Source organism: Sturnus vulgaris, chromosome 4, assembly GCF_052056855.1.
Source record: "Sturnus vulgaris isolate bStuVul1 chromosome 4, bStuVul1.hap1, whole genome shotgun sequence".
Classification (NCBI taxonomy): Eukaryota; Metazoa; Chordata; class Aves; order Passeriformes; family Sturnidae; genus Sturnus; species Sturnus vulgaris.
The window spans coordinates 60766277-60786267 of record NC_142246.1 but is presented as its reverse complement, the minus strand read 5'-3'; the positions used below and the strand labels follow the sequence as shown (position 1 = coordinate 60786267).

Below are 19991 nucleotides of genomic sequence, written 5' to 3'. Positions count from 1 at the left end.
GATGGTATCCATGAGCACGGATGGATCCTATGGGCTTGTTCCTCCCTTTGTGTTTGCCTTTCAAATGCGTAGGAGCAAAGAGAAGTTTGTAATCAAATGCTGTTTGAAGGACTGTTTCGTAGTTACTGCTGAGCATGGAAATATTGGCATAAATTAAAGCCAGAGGAGCTTATGCTCTTAAGGGTAATGGCCAACACATTTGAGAGATATGGTAATTTCAATTATAACTAGTGGGCCTCATTGTACATATTGAAGATACAGAGGCTATAGAAGGTATTTGCCTATGTTCAACAGGAAATTAATCCAAAGACAAGAGTAACTTTAAAAAAGCCTGTGGAGCCTGAATAACTCTCCACTGCATGCTCAGGGACACACAACTGACTTGGCCTTCCTTTTGGTTGGTTATACTTAAAGCAGAGGTGGCCATAGCTTAGTTTGAGAGGGCCCAGGAACTGGTTAAAATGGTCTCATTTTTCCACTCAGTGCACTTCTTTAAAAAAATCTGACCCTGGGAGCAGAACTCTTTAAAGTTTCAAAGAATAAAGCAAGGATGCTAGCTAATTTTTAAGTTTCTGTTTAGTAACCTTTTCAAGCATTTGGTACATTGCATAAAGACAGTTTCGATGCTAGATACACTGCAAAGGTTTTAGGAATGTTACATCATTTATTACTGTTTAAAACCTTATTTACTCAATTTGTTTCATTTTTCTCATGTGTAAGCGAAGAAAATATTTACTTTGTTCAAAAGTGGTTTCTGGAGCTGAACTTAATTCATATGTGTAACTAGATTTGGTGTTTGGAAGGTGCCATACAATCATTACTTATTAATAGCAGGACCTGCAGAAGCAATGCATTATTTATCTTATGTTATCTGTGGAAGACTTGCAACTATTTTCTTGTGTTTGGACTAAAAATGTTCAAATGTGTTGTCAGCTGACTTAATTTTTTCTGTGCTATACCACCAAATACATAATGGGAGATTATTTTTAAAATGGCATTATGCCCTTAGTCACCTTCCTTAAACCAATGTGTAAAATAGTGGGAAGTGAGGACTGATGTGCCTCTGGTTTCAGTGGGAGGGCTGCATACTATCTATTGACTAGGACAAGATGTGGAGTAATGCGCTTAGCCAGGATAGAGATGAAAAAACCAAGTTGTTCCCAGAGAGAGTATCTCCAGGTGTGGGGCTAGAAACTCTTCAAAGCTAGAATATATAAAGTTTTTCCCTGATAATTCATTCAAGCATTGGGATTTCTTTCACTGCAGAACAAGCTTAAGGCTTGGCCCACTAAACTCCTAGGAAAACTGTTAGGATGGCTATGGAAGCCAAGGTCACCCTCAGAGAGATTTAATGCTGCTCTGCTGTGTGCCAGTCCCCATGGCCCTTTCAAAGAGCTGTGTTCCCGTGGTGCCTTTTTGCTGCAGCCACCTCAACTCCCCTAAAGGGGGTTTCAAATGATGGAGGGGAAAAAAACCTGCACAGCACACTGTAAATTAATGCTGACAATGTCAACATTAATTTATGCCAGAAACGCATGAGGGATAGAGGGTGGAAAGAGTGATAGCGAAGAACACACAGTATTTCCTGTGTCCTGCTCTCCTAGAGCACCTGGGGAAGGGCTGCCACAGCAGTGGTGGATCACAGCACAGAGCCAGTACTCTTTCCCTCTCTGAAATGCTTACTTTGTGGCCTCCTGCACAGACAGGATCACTGGGTCACTGCTCACAAAGATGGCTCAGTTCAACACAGTTGCCATTAGAATGTATTGAAAAAAATAAGTACGTGGCTCTAGCATTGCAACTCCTACAGTGAACAAAGTTCTGTTGCTAGTCCCAGGCATGTCGAAATTGAGGTTTGTCAGCAACAGTGAAGAAGGCCTCTGATATTTTTGGATCACTACTAACACGGTAAGAATCTCCAAAACCAGTATAAACTGGAGAACTAAGGGAAAAGACAGGACCTAAACATACTGAGGGAATTCTGTCTCTGGTACTCTTGCTCATGAGTAAGTGTAAGGCATTCATCAAAGTGTTTAGACTCATCCCTACCCCCAGAAATCTCCAGTACTGACAGTTACACACTTTGGTTTTACCTCTGGATTAAAAATTAATCTCTCAGAAAATTAAGTATTTTAGCTGTATTGTGAAATGACAAACCAGCTGAAGCCAGGAGGAATTTGTTTTGTCTCAGTAGATGTGTACCCTGTACATGTGGTTTCAAAATTCAGATTTGCACAGGCATGGTAGTGAACCTGAGATTGTCATATGTGTAATCTTTTAAATACTATTTGGATTTTTTTTTCCTTCTGAAAGGCTCATTGTGGCTATAAAATGGGTATAAGATTATGAGAAACTATTCTAAGTTGAGGTGGTCAAGAGTTTCAATTTGCTGTTTAAAAATATTTAGGTTGTAGATTTGGTGTTTTGTGTTTTCCTAGGCAGCTGTTTATTTTTTAAAAATTGAAGTTAGGATGAAAAATAGTGTGATAAAATGATGAGTCAGGTTGTCAAAAGCCAAAAAATTCTAACAGGTATATATGCTAGAATAATGCGTATTTTTATTTTTGCAACATCTGACTCATGATTATGTATTCTGCTAAGTTCAAAGTTTTCTTACACAAAGAGAGAGCTATATGAAACAACTATTCTTCAAATAATTTTACTTCAATTGTAGTAACAGGTTTTGGAGTTTAAATCATTAACAACCTCTGTGTGAACTTTTATCCAAATGACTGCAAGTCACAAAGAGAGCACTTCTCTTTCACGGAGTACCTTTTGTGCTTTAGTGAGACCCAATCCCTCTTCTATTTTTTTTTCCCCACCTTCATGTCTGTCTTTGAAGAAAGATGTGTGATTTGTGAAGTAATGAGAGTATGTATCAGTTAATGAAAGCTGCTATCCTGGCTTCATAATGCACACTGGAATTGCTTCAGGATAAAGCTGCCTATACCTGCATTACAGCAGGAAAAAAAAAAAGTAAATTTCAGAAGTCCAGATTGCTGTGTGCACTGTAGAGGTATCATGTAGCAGTTAAATCAACCATTAGGGGTGACCTAATCTTGATTTCCTCCCCCCTCCACACACACACTCTCAAGGAGTTGTGATTACCATTCTGCTTGTATTCTTTCCACTTTTTAAAACCTGTACTAGAAATTGTCAGAATACCAACTTGCCCACCTTTCTTTCTGGCTTATTTTGGGTGCTTGTTTTGGCCTGGAGGGAGTTGTGTATAAAGCAGCGTCTCCCTCCCACACTGAATTCGGCCCCTGTGCTTTGTGAAGGGTTAGCTGAGCCCATCCAAGTGAATCTATGGGGTTAGCTGTGTACACCACCACAATTTTGCTTTTCTAACACAGGAAGACAAAACGCCTTGATTAAAAAAAAATAGATTAAAAGGTTGATATTATTATTTTCACTCCCACCACAAACGAAAAGATTACAGTGCGAATGGTCGAGACCCACAAATTCACACACGCACCTTTTTTTTTAAATTTTTAAATTTTTTTTTTAATTTTTTTTTTTTTTTTTTTTTTAAAGAGCGGATTAGCAGCGGGTGCAGGACCGGGGCAGCGCATCCTCCGCCGCCGCGCAGCGCCGCGCCCGGAGCCCGCGGGGAGCGAGGGCACCGTCCCCTGTGCTCCAGCGGGGCGCGCGTGTGTCTGTGCGTGTGTCTGTGCGTGTGCCCGCCCGCCGGGGCTGTGCGGGGGTGTGTGCGGTGTCCCTGCCCGCCCGCGGGCGCGCCGGGAGCGCCGCCGCCGCCGCTGCCCTTTGATCCCGGCGTTAGTGTTAGTTAGGGGCCGGGAGGAGCGCGGGGCGCAGCCCTCGGCACCGCCGCGCCAGCCCTCGCCCCGGCACGGCGCCCGGCGCCCGCCCGCCCGCCGGGAACACATCCCCGGCCGCTGAGGGATACTGCGACCGGGGACAAGCCAGGTGCACGACCGGGTTGCGGGGGGGTGGGGGGGTGGGGGGTGGGGGGGAGAGGAAAAGAAAGAGAGAGGGGGAGAGGGAGCCCTTCGCGGTGGCTCCGAGAAAACCGGCTTCAAGCCCCCTTTCCCCCGGCGAAGAGGGGAAAACCCGCCCCGGTTAGCAGCTCCCCCGGGGGCCCCGGCTTTGTGCCTGTCCGTGCCCCCCCCTCCCAGTCTTATTTGATCTCCCGTTAAACCAAGGAGGAGAATGTGAAAAAAGGGGGAAAATGCCCAGGAGGAAGCAGGAGCAGCCCAAGCGCCTCTCTTCACGTAAGTGCCCCCTCTTTTTGCCATTTTCTCCTTCCTCCTCTCCCCGTCTCCTTCCCCTCTGCAGCCGCCTCCGTCGTTTCGTGCATTAGTTTAGGGTTACAGAGGTGAAACTGACAAAGACACAGCCTGGGTTATTCCTCTTTTAGGTCTGAGCTAAGGCAGCCATGTTGGTGATGAACAGCCTTGTGCCCTTTTAATTTTTCCTCTCTCTCCTTTCCCCCCTTCTTTCTTCGCGTCTCTCGCCCTTTCCTCCCTCTCCCTCCCCTCGCCCGTGATTGTGCATTTGTGCTAAGGGGGGGGTGGAAGGGGGGGGCGGTGTGGGTTTCTCTTTGGGGCCAGAGGGAGGGGGGTCTGTTTTATTGGGGTGGGGAGGGGGGCTAAGCACGGGAGGGGAGGGCGGCGAGAGGGGAAGCGGCTGCTGGCGTCTTGTGCGGAACCAGCCGAGAGGTCTGTCCCCGGCTAAAGGTTGCGGCGGGGCTGGGCGGCCCGGGAGCCGGGGGTAGGCGGGCAGCGGCAGCGGAGGGGGCCGGCGGGGCACCCCACACCGACCCCAGGGCCACCCCGGAGGGGGCCGGGGCCGCCGCCGGCGGCGTGGGAGGGGGCGGCGGGGAGGCAGACCGTGGCAGGCGAGGTCCCTGCAGAGCAGGGAGAGGAGGCGGCGGCGGGCTCCGGGCTCCTCCTGGCCGCAGTGAAATGAAGGGTCAGGCGAGCCAGGCGAGACTCAGGCTTCGGCGGCGCTGCCCTAGACGAGAGCAGCAGAGCACAGGGCTAAAGTGCATCCGATCCTCCGCCCGCGGGCACCCACTGCGCTCGCACACTCACGCACACACACACACACACACATCCCCTGACACGGCTCACCCTGCCCTGCTCCTGATCGCTCCCTCCCCCCTCCCTGCCTGTTTTCTTCCCTCTTTGCAAAACAGTTAACTTTTCTCCCGCTCCCTCTCCCCCCTCTCCTTGTATTCAGCGCTCGGCAGCTATTGAGAGGGAGGCGGAGAGGAGGGGAAGGGACCTAAAAATACCCTGCCCCTGCATGGCCCCAGGGCTGGTTTAAGGAGAGCGTGGGGTGGATGGAGGGGTCATTTGTCTGTCCCCGACACATCTGCTCGGAGCGTGCCTGCAGCCTCTCCGCGCCGAGCTCGGGGCAGGGCGAGAGCTCAGCCGCCGGAGCCGGGCTCGGTCACCGGGAGTTCACCGGGGCGGCTCCTGCCCCTGCCCGCGGGGCGCCGCTGCGGGCGGAGCGCGGCCCGGCCCCCGCTCCGCTCTGCGGGCGGAGGGGCTGGGGCAGCGCTCCCCGCGCCCTTCTCGCACCGGCACACGGCCCGGGATGGGGGATGTGGGCACTGGGGGCGAGGGGGGAGCACTTGCAGCTCCGCAAAGATTTGTCTCCCCTTTTCTTTTCCTGTCGACTCGAGGCAAGGGCTCGAGTTGTGGTGGGCTTCGGTTCGGGGGGGGCTGATGTTTGAGGTTGGTTTTGGGGTTTTTCCCCATCCCCTTCCCTTCTTCTTGCCGTTTGCCCCCGCATAGCCCTTTGGCGGTCCGCCCGCCGGGGGAGCCGAGCCGGCAGCTCCGGTTCCTCCCGCAGAGCGTGGCCGGGCTCGGCTCGGGGGGGCGGCGGGATCGCGGCGCCCGCCTCTGCAGCGCCCCGGCGGGCGGGCGGGGGCAGGGGCCAAGCCCGGGCGCGCAGGGGCGTTTCGGGGGGCGGCCGTGGGGGGGCCCGGCTCGGCAGGAGCCCCGCGGGGCTCCCGGGGCGGGCGGAGGCGGCGGGGCCGCGCCGAGCTGGCGGCTGACCTTGCCCTCGCCCCCGCCCCGGCGCGCTGCCCTCCGCCCGCCCCTGGGGCTGACATCAAACCTGGGCTCCATCTTAGCTCGGCCGGGCGCTGCCGAGCGCGGCGGCGGGGGCTCGGCTCTGCGCGGCTCCGCCGGGCCCGGCCCTGCGCTGCCCCCGCCTCCGGGTTGCGGCTGAGGCCGCCCGCGGCCCCGACCTCCTGACCGCCGCACCGGGGGAAGTCACGGCTTTTTCTGGGCCGAGGAACAATTGCCTTCATTGTGCAGATAGGGTTCGGCGTGTGTTAGTTATTATTTTGATTTTTTTTTTAATTTTTTTTTTTTTAATAGGCGGCCTAATTTGTACTTCTTGGAGATTAATTTTTTAGTTCAGTTCATAGGAGGAGGGTTTTTTTTTACTGGTGTGTGAAAGGCGCACCAGCCATATGTCCCACACGAATGTTACCTTTCAGTGGGATTTCTTTATTTTAATTTCTTTTGCAACTGGATTGCACTGGATCAAAAGCTTTTACGTGACAATAGTAATACTGCTTTGGATTACTCATATTAGAATTCTAGATTAAGAAAATACCTTGGAATTCGGTGTCCAGATGATGTAAATAGTGATTTGGTTTGGGTGGGTTTTTTGTTGTCTTTTTTTTTAAGCAACGTGTTGCTTTAATGGGTACTCAGTGTAAAATACGTTTTTATTCTCCGATTCTCGCTGGTTTTAGCTATACATCTCTTAGCGGGACAGAGGGTGTGTTTCATTTTGAGGTATGAATGGTGGCAGAAGAAGGTAAAGTTCCCCACGCGCATCCTAAAAGAAGCTGTCAGCTGCAGTGCTCAACCTTGACTCTACCCCAGGGTTCTCTGTTCTCAGGGTTTCTAGGCCTTAATTAATTCATCATAAGTGGTTAGCTACCTGTCAGAGCACCTGGGGCTTGCTGTCACTGCTGACTAGCACCCTGATTTTATACTTCTGCCCACTGACTCCACTGGACGGCCCTCACCTACATTTGCAGATAGTTTCACTTGGGAAGGCTGCACTGCCAAAAAGCATGCAATGGTGAAGTTCTCTGTACAAGGCTTTGCTGGAGGGGTACCAGGCTGCCGTGAGAGTTCAGTTCCTAGGGAGCTGCTTGATACTGATGCCTCAATGTTTGTGGAAAGAGAAGGATTAATATTATTAGACGCAATAATAGCGTGTTTGGGTGGCATCTGCTTAGAATGGCAGAGTTAAGGTTGAGCTTTCAGTCACTGGAGTTGTTTACAGCATAATTTAGTTTGGACTTTGGAGGTCGTCTGGCCTGCTACCCTGCTCAAAGCAGGATGAGCTTCAGCGTTCAGTCAGATGGATGGGCCCTTTGAGACTCCAGTATTTACATATATTGTAAAGTGGAGTTTTTGTGTCCAAATAAGTCAGGTGTGGGGAACTGTTTAGTCACAGATGCTAGCAGAATGTCTTTAATCACATTCTCTGAAACACAAAAGAAGGTGCATCCGTCATAATACAGGATACAAATGAATGAGGAAAGGATTTTAGAAGTTCTTGGACAGATAATGGATCGTCCATACCCAAGCGAAATACTGCAGCAGTGTGAACTTGTTTTACAATGGCAGAATTAAGTCTACAACTTAAAATTTTGCCCAGCACATGTGTGTCTTGTGGTTACATTTGGATGTGGCTAACTTGGACAAGTCGATTCATTTTCACTGGAATGTTTTAAGGAATTTTGCTCATTCTTGTGTGTGTGTTAGGAGTTTTTTTTTCCCTTTCAGCTGTTTTAGCAGTTAGATATTTTTCATTTACTCAGCATAGGACTCTTTAAAAATATATGTATAAACACAGCCCTGTTTTTCTTCTCCTTGTTGCCTCGCTTTCTATTCTACCTCAGGCTATTTTCTTTACTGAGGATTCCTGAAAGTCTGTTACCTCTGAACTGCTCGATGTGACTCGGAAGAGCTCAGCCTGAAAAGTAAAAGTTTTGGGAAGTCTTCAGGCACTCGAGTAAATGTTTAAGATCTAGAGCACTACATTGCTTTAAGTGCAGCAATCGATACTCCTTGGGGTTTGGTTCTGTCTCAGAGGCTTGTCAGCAATGCACTTTGCAAATGAATGCCACAATTCCATTTATTCAAAGCTTGCATTTATTACAGTGAAGGCAGAATTAAATGCTACATTGAGAAGTTTGAACTGCTGCTAGTTTCTGAGGAATGTTTTCAATGCAGGACAAACTGTAGTGGCAGTTTCTGTTGGATTTGTTTTGTTAAAGGAGATATGGAATTGATACAATATTAGTTTCCATATCAAAAGGTGGATATCTGACTATGAGCGGGTGTAACTCTTCTTCCTTTCATGGTCAGGTACAGTGTTGGATGTTCCAGATACTATGTTGAAGTGTTCAGTTATTTCTATACAGTAAAAAAACACTTGAACTCTGTGAAGCTTTTTATTATATTGTGTCTTTATTGCTCGATTTTATCATCAGAGGAAAAAAATGCTGTCAAACAAGTAAATTAACAGTGATTTAGAGCTTCCTTCATTTTTTATTTCTGCAGCTCGCTTCATCTGATACTTTCTGATAGCAAGAGAGGATGCATTGGATGGGTTTTTCAAAGGTCTTCCCAATGTCAGGAATGCTTTTGCTGTTATTTGGTATATAAGAGTTGCCTCCAAGAGAAAACACTTGCCAGGAACGGGAATCTTTCTCTTTCAGATGAGTTTATTGCTTTACTAGCACACATGGCATGAGTAAGGGGAAGGTTTTATTTATTCTTCTAACATGTTTTACTCGTTCTTCTAACATGTTTAATATTTTTTAACTCTTACCACTGTGGTGATCTTGATATAGTGCATAGTCCACAAGAGGATCCACATAGGAAAAATTACTATTCTTGGTATGATAATGTTAATCATTTCAATGCTCTCATTATGGTTGTTCTGGTGGTGCTATAATGCACCTCTGAAACATCAGCCTTTTGGTGGATTGAGTAACAACCCCAGTACTCCATCTGAAAACACTTCTCATTTTGTCTCTCTTGTATTAGTGAAGTCCTCACAAACTTCTAAAAAATACCTTCTCCCTATATGGGGACCCTTTCTGACATGTAGAGTCTGTCTTTTTAAATTTGTGTGCTGATTTTTAAATTTTTTTTGTTATGCAAACTAAGTCACTTTTACAAGATCATTCAGTGATAAATGTATAAAGCACATCAGTGATAGGCTATGTCTTAGTGTTGTCTGATGGTACAAAATATGGATAAATCACACTGGAGTATAGATTGGGCTACCAAAGAGTCAGTGTTGTGCTCATTAGGATCTTATGAGTGAGATTTTATAGGGTTAAGGGTGACAAAGATTTAGAACAAAACTGCAAACTTTATAGTTGGCCAAATAGGAAAACCTGCAGGGAGAGCAGTGGACTGGGAAATGTGAGAGAATGTGGACAGAACCCATTTTTACTTTTAAAATTGGTGAAGAATGAGTATGACTTAATCTTTATAGCAGAGAGTGATTGTTGTCTTTTTCATATGTAAGAAGGCAGGAGTAGGAGGAATTAGGTTTAGAAAAAAAAAAGGAAGAAGAGGAGCCAGGAGGAGCTGGCTGTTCAAAGTGAAGTATTAGTAATTTCCTATAATTTAATCAGACCAGATCCCAGAGCAAGATAATGAGAGCATGACCTACAAAAGAGGACTTTTTGGAAGTTAAAAGGGTTTCTAACATGAAGCTTCACAAGGCATGTGATTTGTCATGAAGCACTGTATAGAGGACTTTTTTTTTCCCTTCTATGTTGCAAAGAAATAATAATATAGACATGAGTTCAGATGGTTAGGGAGAGCTGATAGGGATTGTGTCTGGAATCCTTTTATTATTGTAACTTATCAAGCATGACTCTGGAGTTAAGAGTATATCTTCTAAATAACAATTTGAGTCTTTTTCCTAGTTTTTTGTTGCCTAGTTTACTATTCATGGTACGTGATATGTATCATTTGGGTTTACACATACAAATCCCTGCAGGATTTTTGGAGGCTAAAGTATCATATGCCTTTCAAAAATAATAATATGCTGAATACCTGGACTGCAAGGTAGCTAGCAGTATGTAGTAGAATCCAGTTTTCATGGGGATGGGGGGAATTTTCGTCCTCTTTTTGTCCCCCAAAATAAAACTTTTTTTTGTTCTGCCTGAAATGTTTTCTCTGAACAGTGCATGCTATGTATTGATATAGGCATGAAGAATAATAAATTATATTGGGATACAGGAAAAAACCGCCAGACCTTCAAAAACGTGGATAATATCCCTTTCTTCAGGGATTTTTCTTTTTTAAATGTAGTTAAATGATAAAACTCAGACCCATACTTCGTTTGAAGGGATACATTCTCTAGGGTACAGACAGCATCAGTGCTGCACGCTGCGTTGTGGCAAATGCAGTGAAGGATTCAGCAACTTGTACCCATAAGCTCACTTGAAAGCTTGTGTTTCAGGTTTTCTTTTTTGCAGACTTACAGTCAACTTTATGGTAATGTTACGCTCCCAAAGACTGTTTCTCTTTTCTTTGCTTGGTATCCTTCTTGGTCTAGACATTAAATATTTTGAATGTCCTGTCTAAATCTGACAGCTTATGAGTTACCTCTATTCCTTGAAATTTCTCCTGTCTTTCAAGGGATTTCCTTGTTTGTGGTGTAATTGTACAGAGTATTGGGGTTCCCAGTTAAGCCTAACACTGAGGTAAGGCTGTTCCGTTTTGCATGCTAAGAATTCACACAGAGTCAGAAGAAAGTTCCCCAGAGTTTGGGAAATTTGGAATGACACAAGTCACGTTTGGGGTATTTTTCTGAGAAACATTCAGTAAAGAGAGGAAAAACTGGGCTGCATAAATAGTCCTTCCCATCATTCTTTTCAGTGCTTAGACAACAGGATTTGGAGCAGAGGGGAAAGAGTGGCTAGTGCTGATAGCACAGGACCAGGAGAGAGAAGGTTGCATGCGAGACTGATGATTTAGTTGCTGTTTAGAATAAATTCAATGAAAAATTAAAGGTTATCAAGTGGTAGTGGTCTTGTAATGAGTGGTATAATCAGCAGTATCAGCAGATGAAATTAGGTTCCAAACATCTGCACTGTTTTGTTTCTTTTATTTGGGGTGCTCCCACTAGGGTAGAAATAACATTTTTGAAGCGAGTCAAAGCCAGGCTACTGTTATCATCCCTTAGAATTCTGCGTGGCCCTACTCTAAGGGTTCCCTTCCTCAAGAAGGTTTATATCTCTGCTGCCCCTCATCTGGGGTTTGCAGCTTGGATGTGGTTCTCCTCTGTTGTGATGCTTTCTATGCAGGTGCAAAGAATTCCTTCCTGCATGGTCTCGAGCTTTATCTGAAAGTTTCTGAAAGGGAAAAAATTCATCACAAGCTTGCTTTAAAATTTCAACTGCTTATTTTGACTGAATGTTTTGGACATGTCCTGAATCTTGCTGCTTGTTAGATTTTGTATCAGGGCAAGTAACTTTTAGAAAAATGCCTTAAAAGAGCTGCTGGTTTTACTAAGTGTGTATTTAGCTTAATGAATAATCCCCATGTGTAACTTTAATGAACACAAATTCTTTGCAAGCTTCTAGACTTCACTTTGATTTGTGTGGTAGGACAAATAATTACTCATCTCAGAAATTAAAATACGAACAGATCTTCCTCAACTAGATGATCATTATCTGGAGTGCAAAGTAAGGAACAGAGAGGGTGGCAGACAAGTGTATTTAGACAGCAGCTGGTGGTGTAGCTGTGTTTGCGTGCTTTCCTGAAGCACAGCCAGCGTCTCTCCCTTTATAAACTACTGTGCCAAATCTAGACCTGGCAACTAATGACTGAGGACCCATTTCTTTATGTGTTTGGAGCAGAACTTCCTCTTATCTACCTCGGTGTTTCTGGCACTTCGAGCCCACGAGGAGTCCTTCTCAGGCACCAGAGTAAGCATAACAGCCTAGAGCTGCTCCAATTTCTGCTGCCCCCAGGCTCTCACCCTGCTCCTCGTTCTGGAAAGGAAAGGCTGACATAATCCTTTTGTCAATTCTGCGTTGCCAAAGGGAGTTCTTTGCACAGCGAATAACTCTGAAGGGAGCTCTTCTTCCCACCTTGAGGTACTTGAACATTGCCCGTAAGACCTAAATATGCTTCATCATAATTGTTTATATTGTCTTCCTGCACAGTGCTGTGCCACACTGAGATAACAAAGCAAGCTCTAAATAAGCTGCCTTGTGTACGGGAGGCCGTTATCACAGCGGTGTGCCCAGGTTAATTCAGCTCTACTACTTGTGGGTATATTCCAGCTGGCTCAGACATCACCACATAGCTCTGTGTTATTTAGTATGGACACACTCTCAGGAGAATCAAAGTTGTTGTGTTTGAAGGCTTTTACCAGCCTTCATAAAGGTTGTTGGTAAAGCCCACAGAGTTCTCAGCTGAGAAACGTACTTTGGAAAAATAAAATAAAATAAAATTCCACTACCACTGTCACACCTGTGTGTTTGTTCAGCAGAAAAAGCTGGGAATTGATTGGACATGAACATGAAACGTCCTCTTCACTTCTAGGTATTTCCCGTTTTCTAAATTTTAGGTGGATTTTTATGCAGAATGTCAAAACAGGTTGCTGTCATTTCTGCTGTGTCTGTGCCCTAAGTAGCCATAGCAGTAGTTGTACTGGGAGCTTGGCACAGAATCCAAAATTTCTTCAAAGTAAGATAAGGTTTGAGGAATGTCCGCTTCTAATTGAGTGCTTGCACATTCATTATGTGACCGCAGAATTAAGGTTGAAAGCTGAGGTGTAGTGTGTAAAACCATGTGTCTGGGAGTGAGCAATGCCTATTCCACACGGTCTGCTGCTGTGTGCTCTCCTACCACTATGAGTAGCTTCCTAATCCTCTCTTACTTGGCACTGCTTGTTAACCCCAAGCAATCCTCTCTGAGCTAGAGAAAGCAGCTGCCTTTGGTTGCAAACACAGCACGGCAAAACAAACACTTCTTGAAACTTCTCTTAGATGCTTTACCATAACATCATCCTTGTGGGAGGAATTAGAAACTCAGGGAATATAATTTACAGTGTTTTAATCTGACTTTGGGAGAGAAGAAAAGGTTAAATTGTAGGCAACTAGACTCCTGTGACATGTACAGGAGGGGATAATTTCAGTATCTGACATCTAAACTTTCTGAATCAGATGGAAGGCTAATGAGAACAAAAAACACCTCAGGTGAGTAATGGGGCAGAGTAAAATAGTAAATGAGGAGCCCGTTATTTACCAGACATGGAGCATGAGAAGTTGCCTATAGCAAAAATAAACAGAAACTAGTTAAAATGAAAATGGATTTTTGTTAAAATAGCTACTCTGGTTGTTGTCACCTGCTGTGGTTGAATATTGCCATCCACACAGTTCGTGAGCTCCTCCCTTTGCTTTGTGACCCCTTGATAGGGGTTGTGAGCACAGTAGGGATAATTACAGGCACTGTAGCACCTTGATCTGAGGCTTCCCATGTTCTGTTTATTGCCACCTGAATATTAAGATGACAGGGATTTCTGCGTGACTTTGTTGTTTCTTTTACTTTATTGATCCCTGGAAAATCTTTAATAAATGTGTTCTAAAGCAACAATTTCATGTATTTTAAAAGTCCTTTTCTGAGAATCAGTGTTTTGGGTGCTTAATGTGGGTTTTTCTCTTTCTGTGTCTTAGGAAAAGGGGAAGAAAGTTCACAATATTTATTGTTGCTACCTTTCTGACTTCTTTGCGGCCTTCTTCTGATCTCCCTTGTAGTGCTAGGGTGATGCAAGTGTTATTGAAGTTGCCTTGGTCCCCAGATGGGGATTCATATTGCACAGGGATGTTTCTAGGAGAGGAATAATCCTATTATTTCATACATCTTCATATCACTGCAGCTTGGAATAGTCTTTGAATCAGAGATGGGAAGGGTTAGAGATGAAACCACAGCTGGAACACATTCTGATCTACTTAGTGCTAGTTAAGAGCCATTTCCAGCTGCTGCTGCTAAGCTGATCTCCAGGCTGAGGCTGGGTTAGAAAACACAGAGTTTGTGCTGCGTTCCTCCTTTGCCAAATACCCACGAATCTCACAGGAGAGAACCTGGCCCTGTGTGTGAATTGGACAGAAGTGTTGGGATTATTGAATATGTAGTGGTAACTATTCTTCTGAATTGAGTGGAATGAACTGCTTTTGCCAGGATGCCACAGGGATTGCTGGGAAATTGAGATATCTTATTCATGCTCAGAGAAGGAAATAATGAACTAACCAAAAAAGTCAAAGTAGGCATAGGTCAGGATGTACAATAGCACATCAAGGTAGGTAAACACAACCAGTTTTTCAAACTCCAGTATGTCCTCTTTATGAAGAGCAGCAAGCCAGACAGTGCAGCAATAAAAAGACAGATGGAGAGGTTATGTTCTTCTGTCTTACCCAGAATCTACTTGTTTGGGTTAACATTGTGCCTTGGAGATGAAAACCTCCCTTCAGCAAGCAAGATATTTTCTTTTGCTATTTTACTGGTGCTGTATGCTGTGACTGTGTTCCTTAAACAGTTTGGGGTCCAAGAGTTGTAGATTGCAATGACAGAGCTGTTGGGGTATATGATGGTTGTGGGGATGTTTGGAGGCTCAGCAGGATAGTATACAGACATTAGAGTTCTCTTTTTGAGTGCTTGTTTGGTTGGGTTTGGTTTGGTTTTTCCTTGTGGCTCAACAGGAAGTTTTCTTTAGAGAATCTTCACACCTATTGGCAGAGCTTCAAACACTGCTTTTTTCAGCTTTAATCCTTGTATAGTAATAGTGCATTGAGGAGATCAATTTCTCTTTTTTTCCTCTTTCTTCAGAAACACTTGTGGTGTAATCACTGCTTTTATCACTGATAATTTATCTCTTTTTCACCCTTATTCTGTCGGTATTTATGATAAGCTTTCTATGCCAGCTGAAGAAGATTGGTCAGGAAAAGGTAGGAAAGTAGAGAAAGAAAGAGCTATTTTTCATTTTGGCGATAGCAGTACTTTATCAGTGTCACACCCCCAGTGCTATTGGTGGTTTCAGAAGTTATTAGAAAGAGAAGTTATTTGGAAATGGTTCAAGAGAAGATACAACATGCCTTTAAGCATTGGAGAGGAGAGGAAAAGTAAAGGTTTCCATTTGTATCATCTCTGACATTTTTGGCCTGGCTTAGGAAATTAGAGGAAGTAGTTGTGGAGAAGTCAGATCAGAAGTACCATGTTCTTCCATAGGACTTCTGATTACTCTTATGTCTCCTGAATTTCTTTTTACTATGGTGCAGTAAGACATCAGAAAGTGCTCTCAAACATTACCTTGTGCATGAGATACAAGGAAATTTTGTTTCTTCCACCTTTGTTGGTTACATACAGTGCATAGGAGTACAAGCCAGGGAGTTAACCTGCTGTCCTAGGCACATATGACCAAACAGAAAAATAGTTTCAGCCTAAAAGAGAGCCTGTTTTCTAGTTAGGTCCTGTAGGAAAGATACACTTAGTAGTTCCTTGGGGAAGCTGAGGTAAGTCGTTGAGGTTGTGTATCTGTAGAGTAGTTGTCCCTCGGAGGAGCAAGGTCAGTGGGGAAAAACTTGGAAAACATGCTCCTATAAATGACTCGATGTGTTCTGAATGCTGCTGTGTGTTTTGCAGCGCTGCTGCAACTTGTAACAGAGCTTTCCTCAAACCCTGGTCACAATTTGTCACCTCTCAATTTCAAATCTTGACCATACCTTTGAAGAGATACAGGAGACCAGTTCTGTTGCACAGTCTGTGTTTAATAACTTCTGTGTATAGAGGAAGAAGGATAATAAGTATAATTATTCTTTTAGTGTCAGCATCTGTGCATTAGCTATTTTCTGTTCTCTTGTTCTGGGAATCTCTTGCTTTTGCCAGTGAGAGAGGGGGTATGGAAAGGGAAAATTTCCCTGAGATCATGTGCATCTACCTTGCCATAGGTTTAACATTCCATTTTTAGCTCAAATCAGCTCACTGGCAAGGACCATGGCCTGTAGATTTTTGACACTCTTCTGCCACCTGTGAGAATTGGACTGTTCTTTAGATTCCCACCAGGGGCACTGAAGCAGCTCTGCCTTGAAGATGAAATCAGTAATTGCAGTGCTTCAGTAGTATTTGCTTGTTTTTACCTTCCTCTGTATGTTAAAGACTTCTCCCTATTTTATAGACATGAGGGAAGGGCATGGCTTGGGGAGGAAGGTGGCTGAGACCTCATAGGAGGAGTTGGGGAGAATGGGAACCTCCTGCTCTGTATTTATGCTCAGCCATGCAAGGAGTAGTGATGGAGAGACAGCAGCTGCTCTTGCTGTGGTGTTCAGGTGGGCTCAGGGAGCTCTGAGGGTCTTACACAGAGCCAGAGTTAATGTGGAGCTAGCAGCCTCAAATAATGACAGCAAGGGAGCTTTATTTTCTGGAGCTATCACTTTGATATTTAGAAACCTTTTTTAAACAAGCCTGTTGTAATCTTGTTTATAGTAATTAAGGATTTGCTAGTAATTCAAATAGTTGGTTTTGGCAATGTGCAGGTCATCTTCTTATAGGTATTGCTAATGTCAAGTAGAAAACATTTACAGAAGAATAAAAGTCAAGGAAGCAGGTAATTGACTGATTTATCAACCTTAGCAGACAATTTTTTCTGATACATCGTGGTGGCTATGGTAAATTTACTCTGGATTGCTTAAGGGCATGATCCTATATGGTGTGTACAACACATGAGGGCAACTCCTTGGGATGCATGGGTGAAGGAGCAGGTAATCAGCCAGCCTGGTTTTGGTACCTCAATTAGCCTTTTGGTCAATGGCTTGTCTCCTAGGAAAGTTGGGAATTGCTATGCACAGCAGAGCTCAGAACATAGGTGATTTGCAACTTTTTTTGTGGAGATTTTAGATCAGTTTTAGTCTTTTAGGTAATGTGAGAACTTTTGTAAACTTATGGCCATTCCCAGGCCATAATGCTAAATTGCAGTTGTGATTGGGGAATTATTTATTTTCATTGCCAATTGTCTGTATGCAACAAAGTGGTATGTTTGAACACTTTTCTCACTTCTTTTGCCAGCTGCATTGATGCTTGCAACTTCTCTGCTTCCTTCCCACCTGTAAGGGTAACTAAAATCGTGTTGCTGTGGTGACCCTGTCAGTTTTAGATGACAAGCCACACTAAAGTGAGTCACAGCTATTGAGGGTTAATCATCAGTGCAATAATACGTAGCACAAATGGATCACTTTGTTCTTGGCTGCTCTAAATTGCAAGGAATATCTGAGAATTCCTGTGTCTCCTTTTCTTTACTGTTGGGGTTGTGACTGCTGAGGTTTGCAGTGCATTTCAGGCAATGAAGATGCATTTTGTTGCAGTAAAGAGTTGAGACAGCTATCACTGCAGCCAAGTTCTAGGGAGGTGGCAGGTCAGGGGCAGGCCTTAATTAAGATGAATTGTTGGCTGATGAAGGCACTCAGTAAGAGCAGGCAGTTTACAGATGTAGCTCAAGACCAGAGAACACAGGTATGCAAAATACAGCAGACCATCAATTTTATTTGTTAGAAGGTTAAATTGAGATTAGAAAGCAAAGCTTTCCCATGTTTTGTTTTTGTTTTTGGCACCTAGAGGATACAAAATGTGACCTAAGAAACTGTAGTATTCATAATTACTTCTGTTTTGGTATGGAGGCTTCTGTGACCAAGAACTGAACTAGCAGAAGGCACGTAGCCATTTGGAAATGAGTAACTGAGCCTCTGCTTTGCACCTAGACTATGTTTAAGATAAGGTAGTTTTGTGTTTCTGCTTAGAATTTCCTAATAGAGACACCAGCTCTGCATTCCACAAGCAACTACTTAAAGAAGGTTTCATTAATGACCTGCCAAGGGATATAAAATCTTATTCATGAAGTTAGCTGTTATTGAAGGATGGCTTTAAAATATTATGGACTACTATATTGAATATTTGGCATTCATGGGATTCTCCCACAATAATTTGATCTAGGGTGGAAACTAAAATTCCTCCTTTAGGGACTTTTCTGGTTGTAGCCAGCTTTTACAAATCGTTTGCTGGAATTGTTTGAGGCTTCATTTTCATTCAAGGCCCGTGTTATGAAATTTTAGAATATTTTCCCTCCTTTATGAGGTAGGCTGACATGATAGGTCTTGTCTCTGTATGCTAAGGATAAGAGAAATCTTGAGAATAATCTTTAGCTCTTCTTATTTTGGAAGTGCCGACTTCCCTGTTATCGTTTGGTAGTTGATATTCTCTCACTGCAGCAGCCTTTTGAGTTGGATGTCTATCTAGAGCAAAACGAATGAGCAATCAAAGTAAATTTTGGCTAACTAGAAACAATTCTATGGATTTTTTAAGCTTCTTTATAACTAACAAAAGACAGATTTTTTAAATTGCTGTGCTGAACTTTACATGTAGGTGGCAAATGTTCACTGATGTCAAGGATACAGTGCCATTCCAGGTGGAGGGAATCTCTCTGGATAGACTTGCACATGAGCCATTTGAACCACCACAGATTGTTTCCCATTTCCAGCAGAGCTGTGGGAATAACAGTGCACTTACAGTCCTGCACATACAGTTTTTCCTCACTTTATTATAATCTCTCAGAGTCAAAAATTGATATCATAGCTGGTATAAAAAGACACAGGGAAGCCCAAAATTCCTGATAAGGGACTTTATTCTGGCTCAGAAGTTGCTGCCTAAAAATTGTTTGGTTTTATAGAAAATGGTTTATCATCTTCTCTGTTTACATCAGGAAGAAGAGGTGTATTCCTTTGATATGTTAATGTACCAACTGCATTGTTTTCAGTTGGTCATATTCCTGTAGTGTATAAGTCAGTCTGATCAGTATCTTGTGCTTTATGAAATGTGTGCCCAGCTTCAACTATAGGTTATTATAGGATGCTTGTAAGGGCCTGTGGAAGAAACTTTCAGTAAGTCTGGCTGTGGTATTTTGCTCAGCCTCCATAAAACTGTTGCAGGAACATTGGTAACATAAAATAGCTTTTGCAAGGAACATGACTCTCTATTGTTTTACTGACACTTCATGTGTTTTATGAACCTGTCTTGGGGCTACTAGGCAGCCTTTGCAGTGTAAGTTGACCTCAGAAATATTTGTTTCTTCTGAAAGCCTCCATCATAAAAACGAACTGTCTTTGTATACCTTCTCTCCAGTTACTCTGTGTTAATCACTGAATAGGTCAGGTTGGAGGGGACCACACTGGGTCACCTGGTCCAACCTCCCTGCTCAACCAGGGTCACCCCAGAGCACATGGCACTGGATTGTGTCCAGATGGTTCTTGAATATCTCCAGCAGAGGAGACTCCACACCCTGTGGCCAATCTGTTCCAGTGTGTGGTCACTGCACAGTAAAGAAGTTCTTCCTCATATTCAGGTGGAACTTCCTGTGTATCAGTTTCTGCCCATTGCTTCTGATTCTACTGCCCAGCACCACCAAGCAGAGCCTGGTCCATTCTCTTGACACCTCCTGCTTTGGACACTTTTGTACACTGATGGTCACTTCTCAGTTGTCTCTACTCAAGGCTGAATGGGTCCAAGTTTCTTGGCCAGTTCTTGTAAGAAAGATCCTCCAGTCCCTTAAACGTCTTTGTAGCTGAGACAGAGCCCCATGTCTCTCTTGTACTGAGGAGCCCAGAACTGGATGCAGCCTTCCAGATGTGCCTCACTAGGGCTGAGTAGAGAAGCCAGGATCACCTCCCTGGTGATCAAGTTGGATCAAGTCAGCTGATGGAAGCCTTTTGTGCAGGCTGTTCTTTTGTGGCGCACCTCTTGAGAGATGGTCTTCAAAAACATTCCCCTCCTCTAAGGATGTGTGTGTTCTCTTCTGTTTCACATGCACATCTCCAGTTCTTCTGCTCACTGGGCTTTAAATACTGACAAAATCCAGCTAGAATCAACTAATTCTAAATTATAGTAAGCAAAAATTATTATACAGGTGTA

General features: G+C 44.1%; 1 protein-coding gene across 5 annotated transcripts in view; it reads left to right on the top strand.

Annotated features, from left to right (window-relative positions):
* The first annotated feature begins 4003 nt into the window (after positions 1–4003).
* Positions 4004–19991, top strand: part of ZNF827 (zinc finger protein 827) — a 99119-nt gene continuing 83131 nt past the window's right edge. For 4 of the 5 annotated variants that reach the window (XR_015803347.1, XR_015803348.1, XM_088164080.1 and 1 more), the window contains exon 1: positions 4004–4235. Coding sequence is in view for 3 of the 5 variants with exons in the window: in XM_088164080.1 (XP_088020206.1) it covers positions 4193–4235 (43 nt within the window). In the remaining 2 variants the exon portion in view is untranslated. The remainder of the gene's footprint in view (positions 4236–19991) is intronic. The other variant, XM_088164079.1, reaches the window with a different exon arrangement.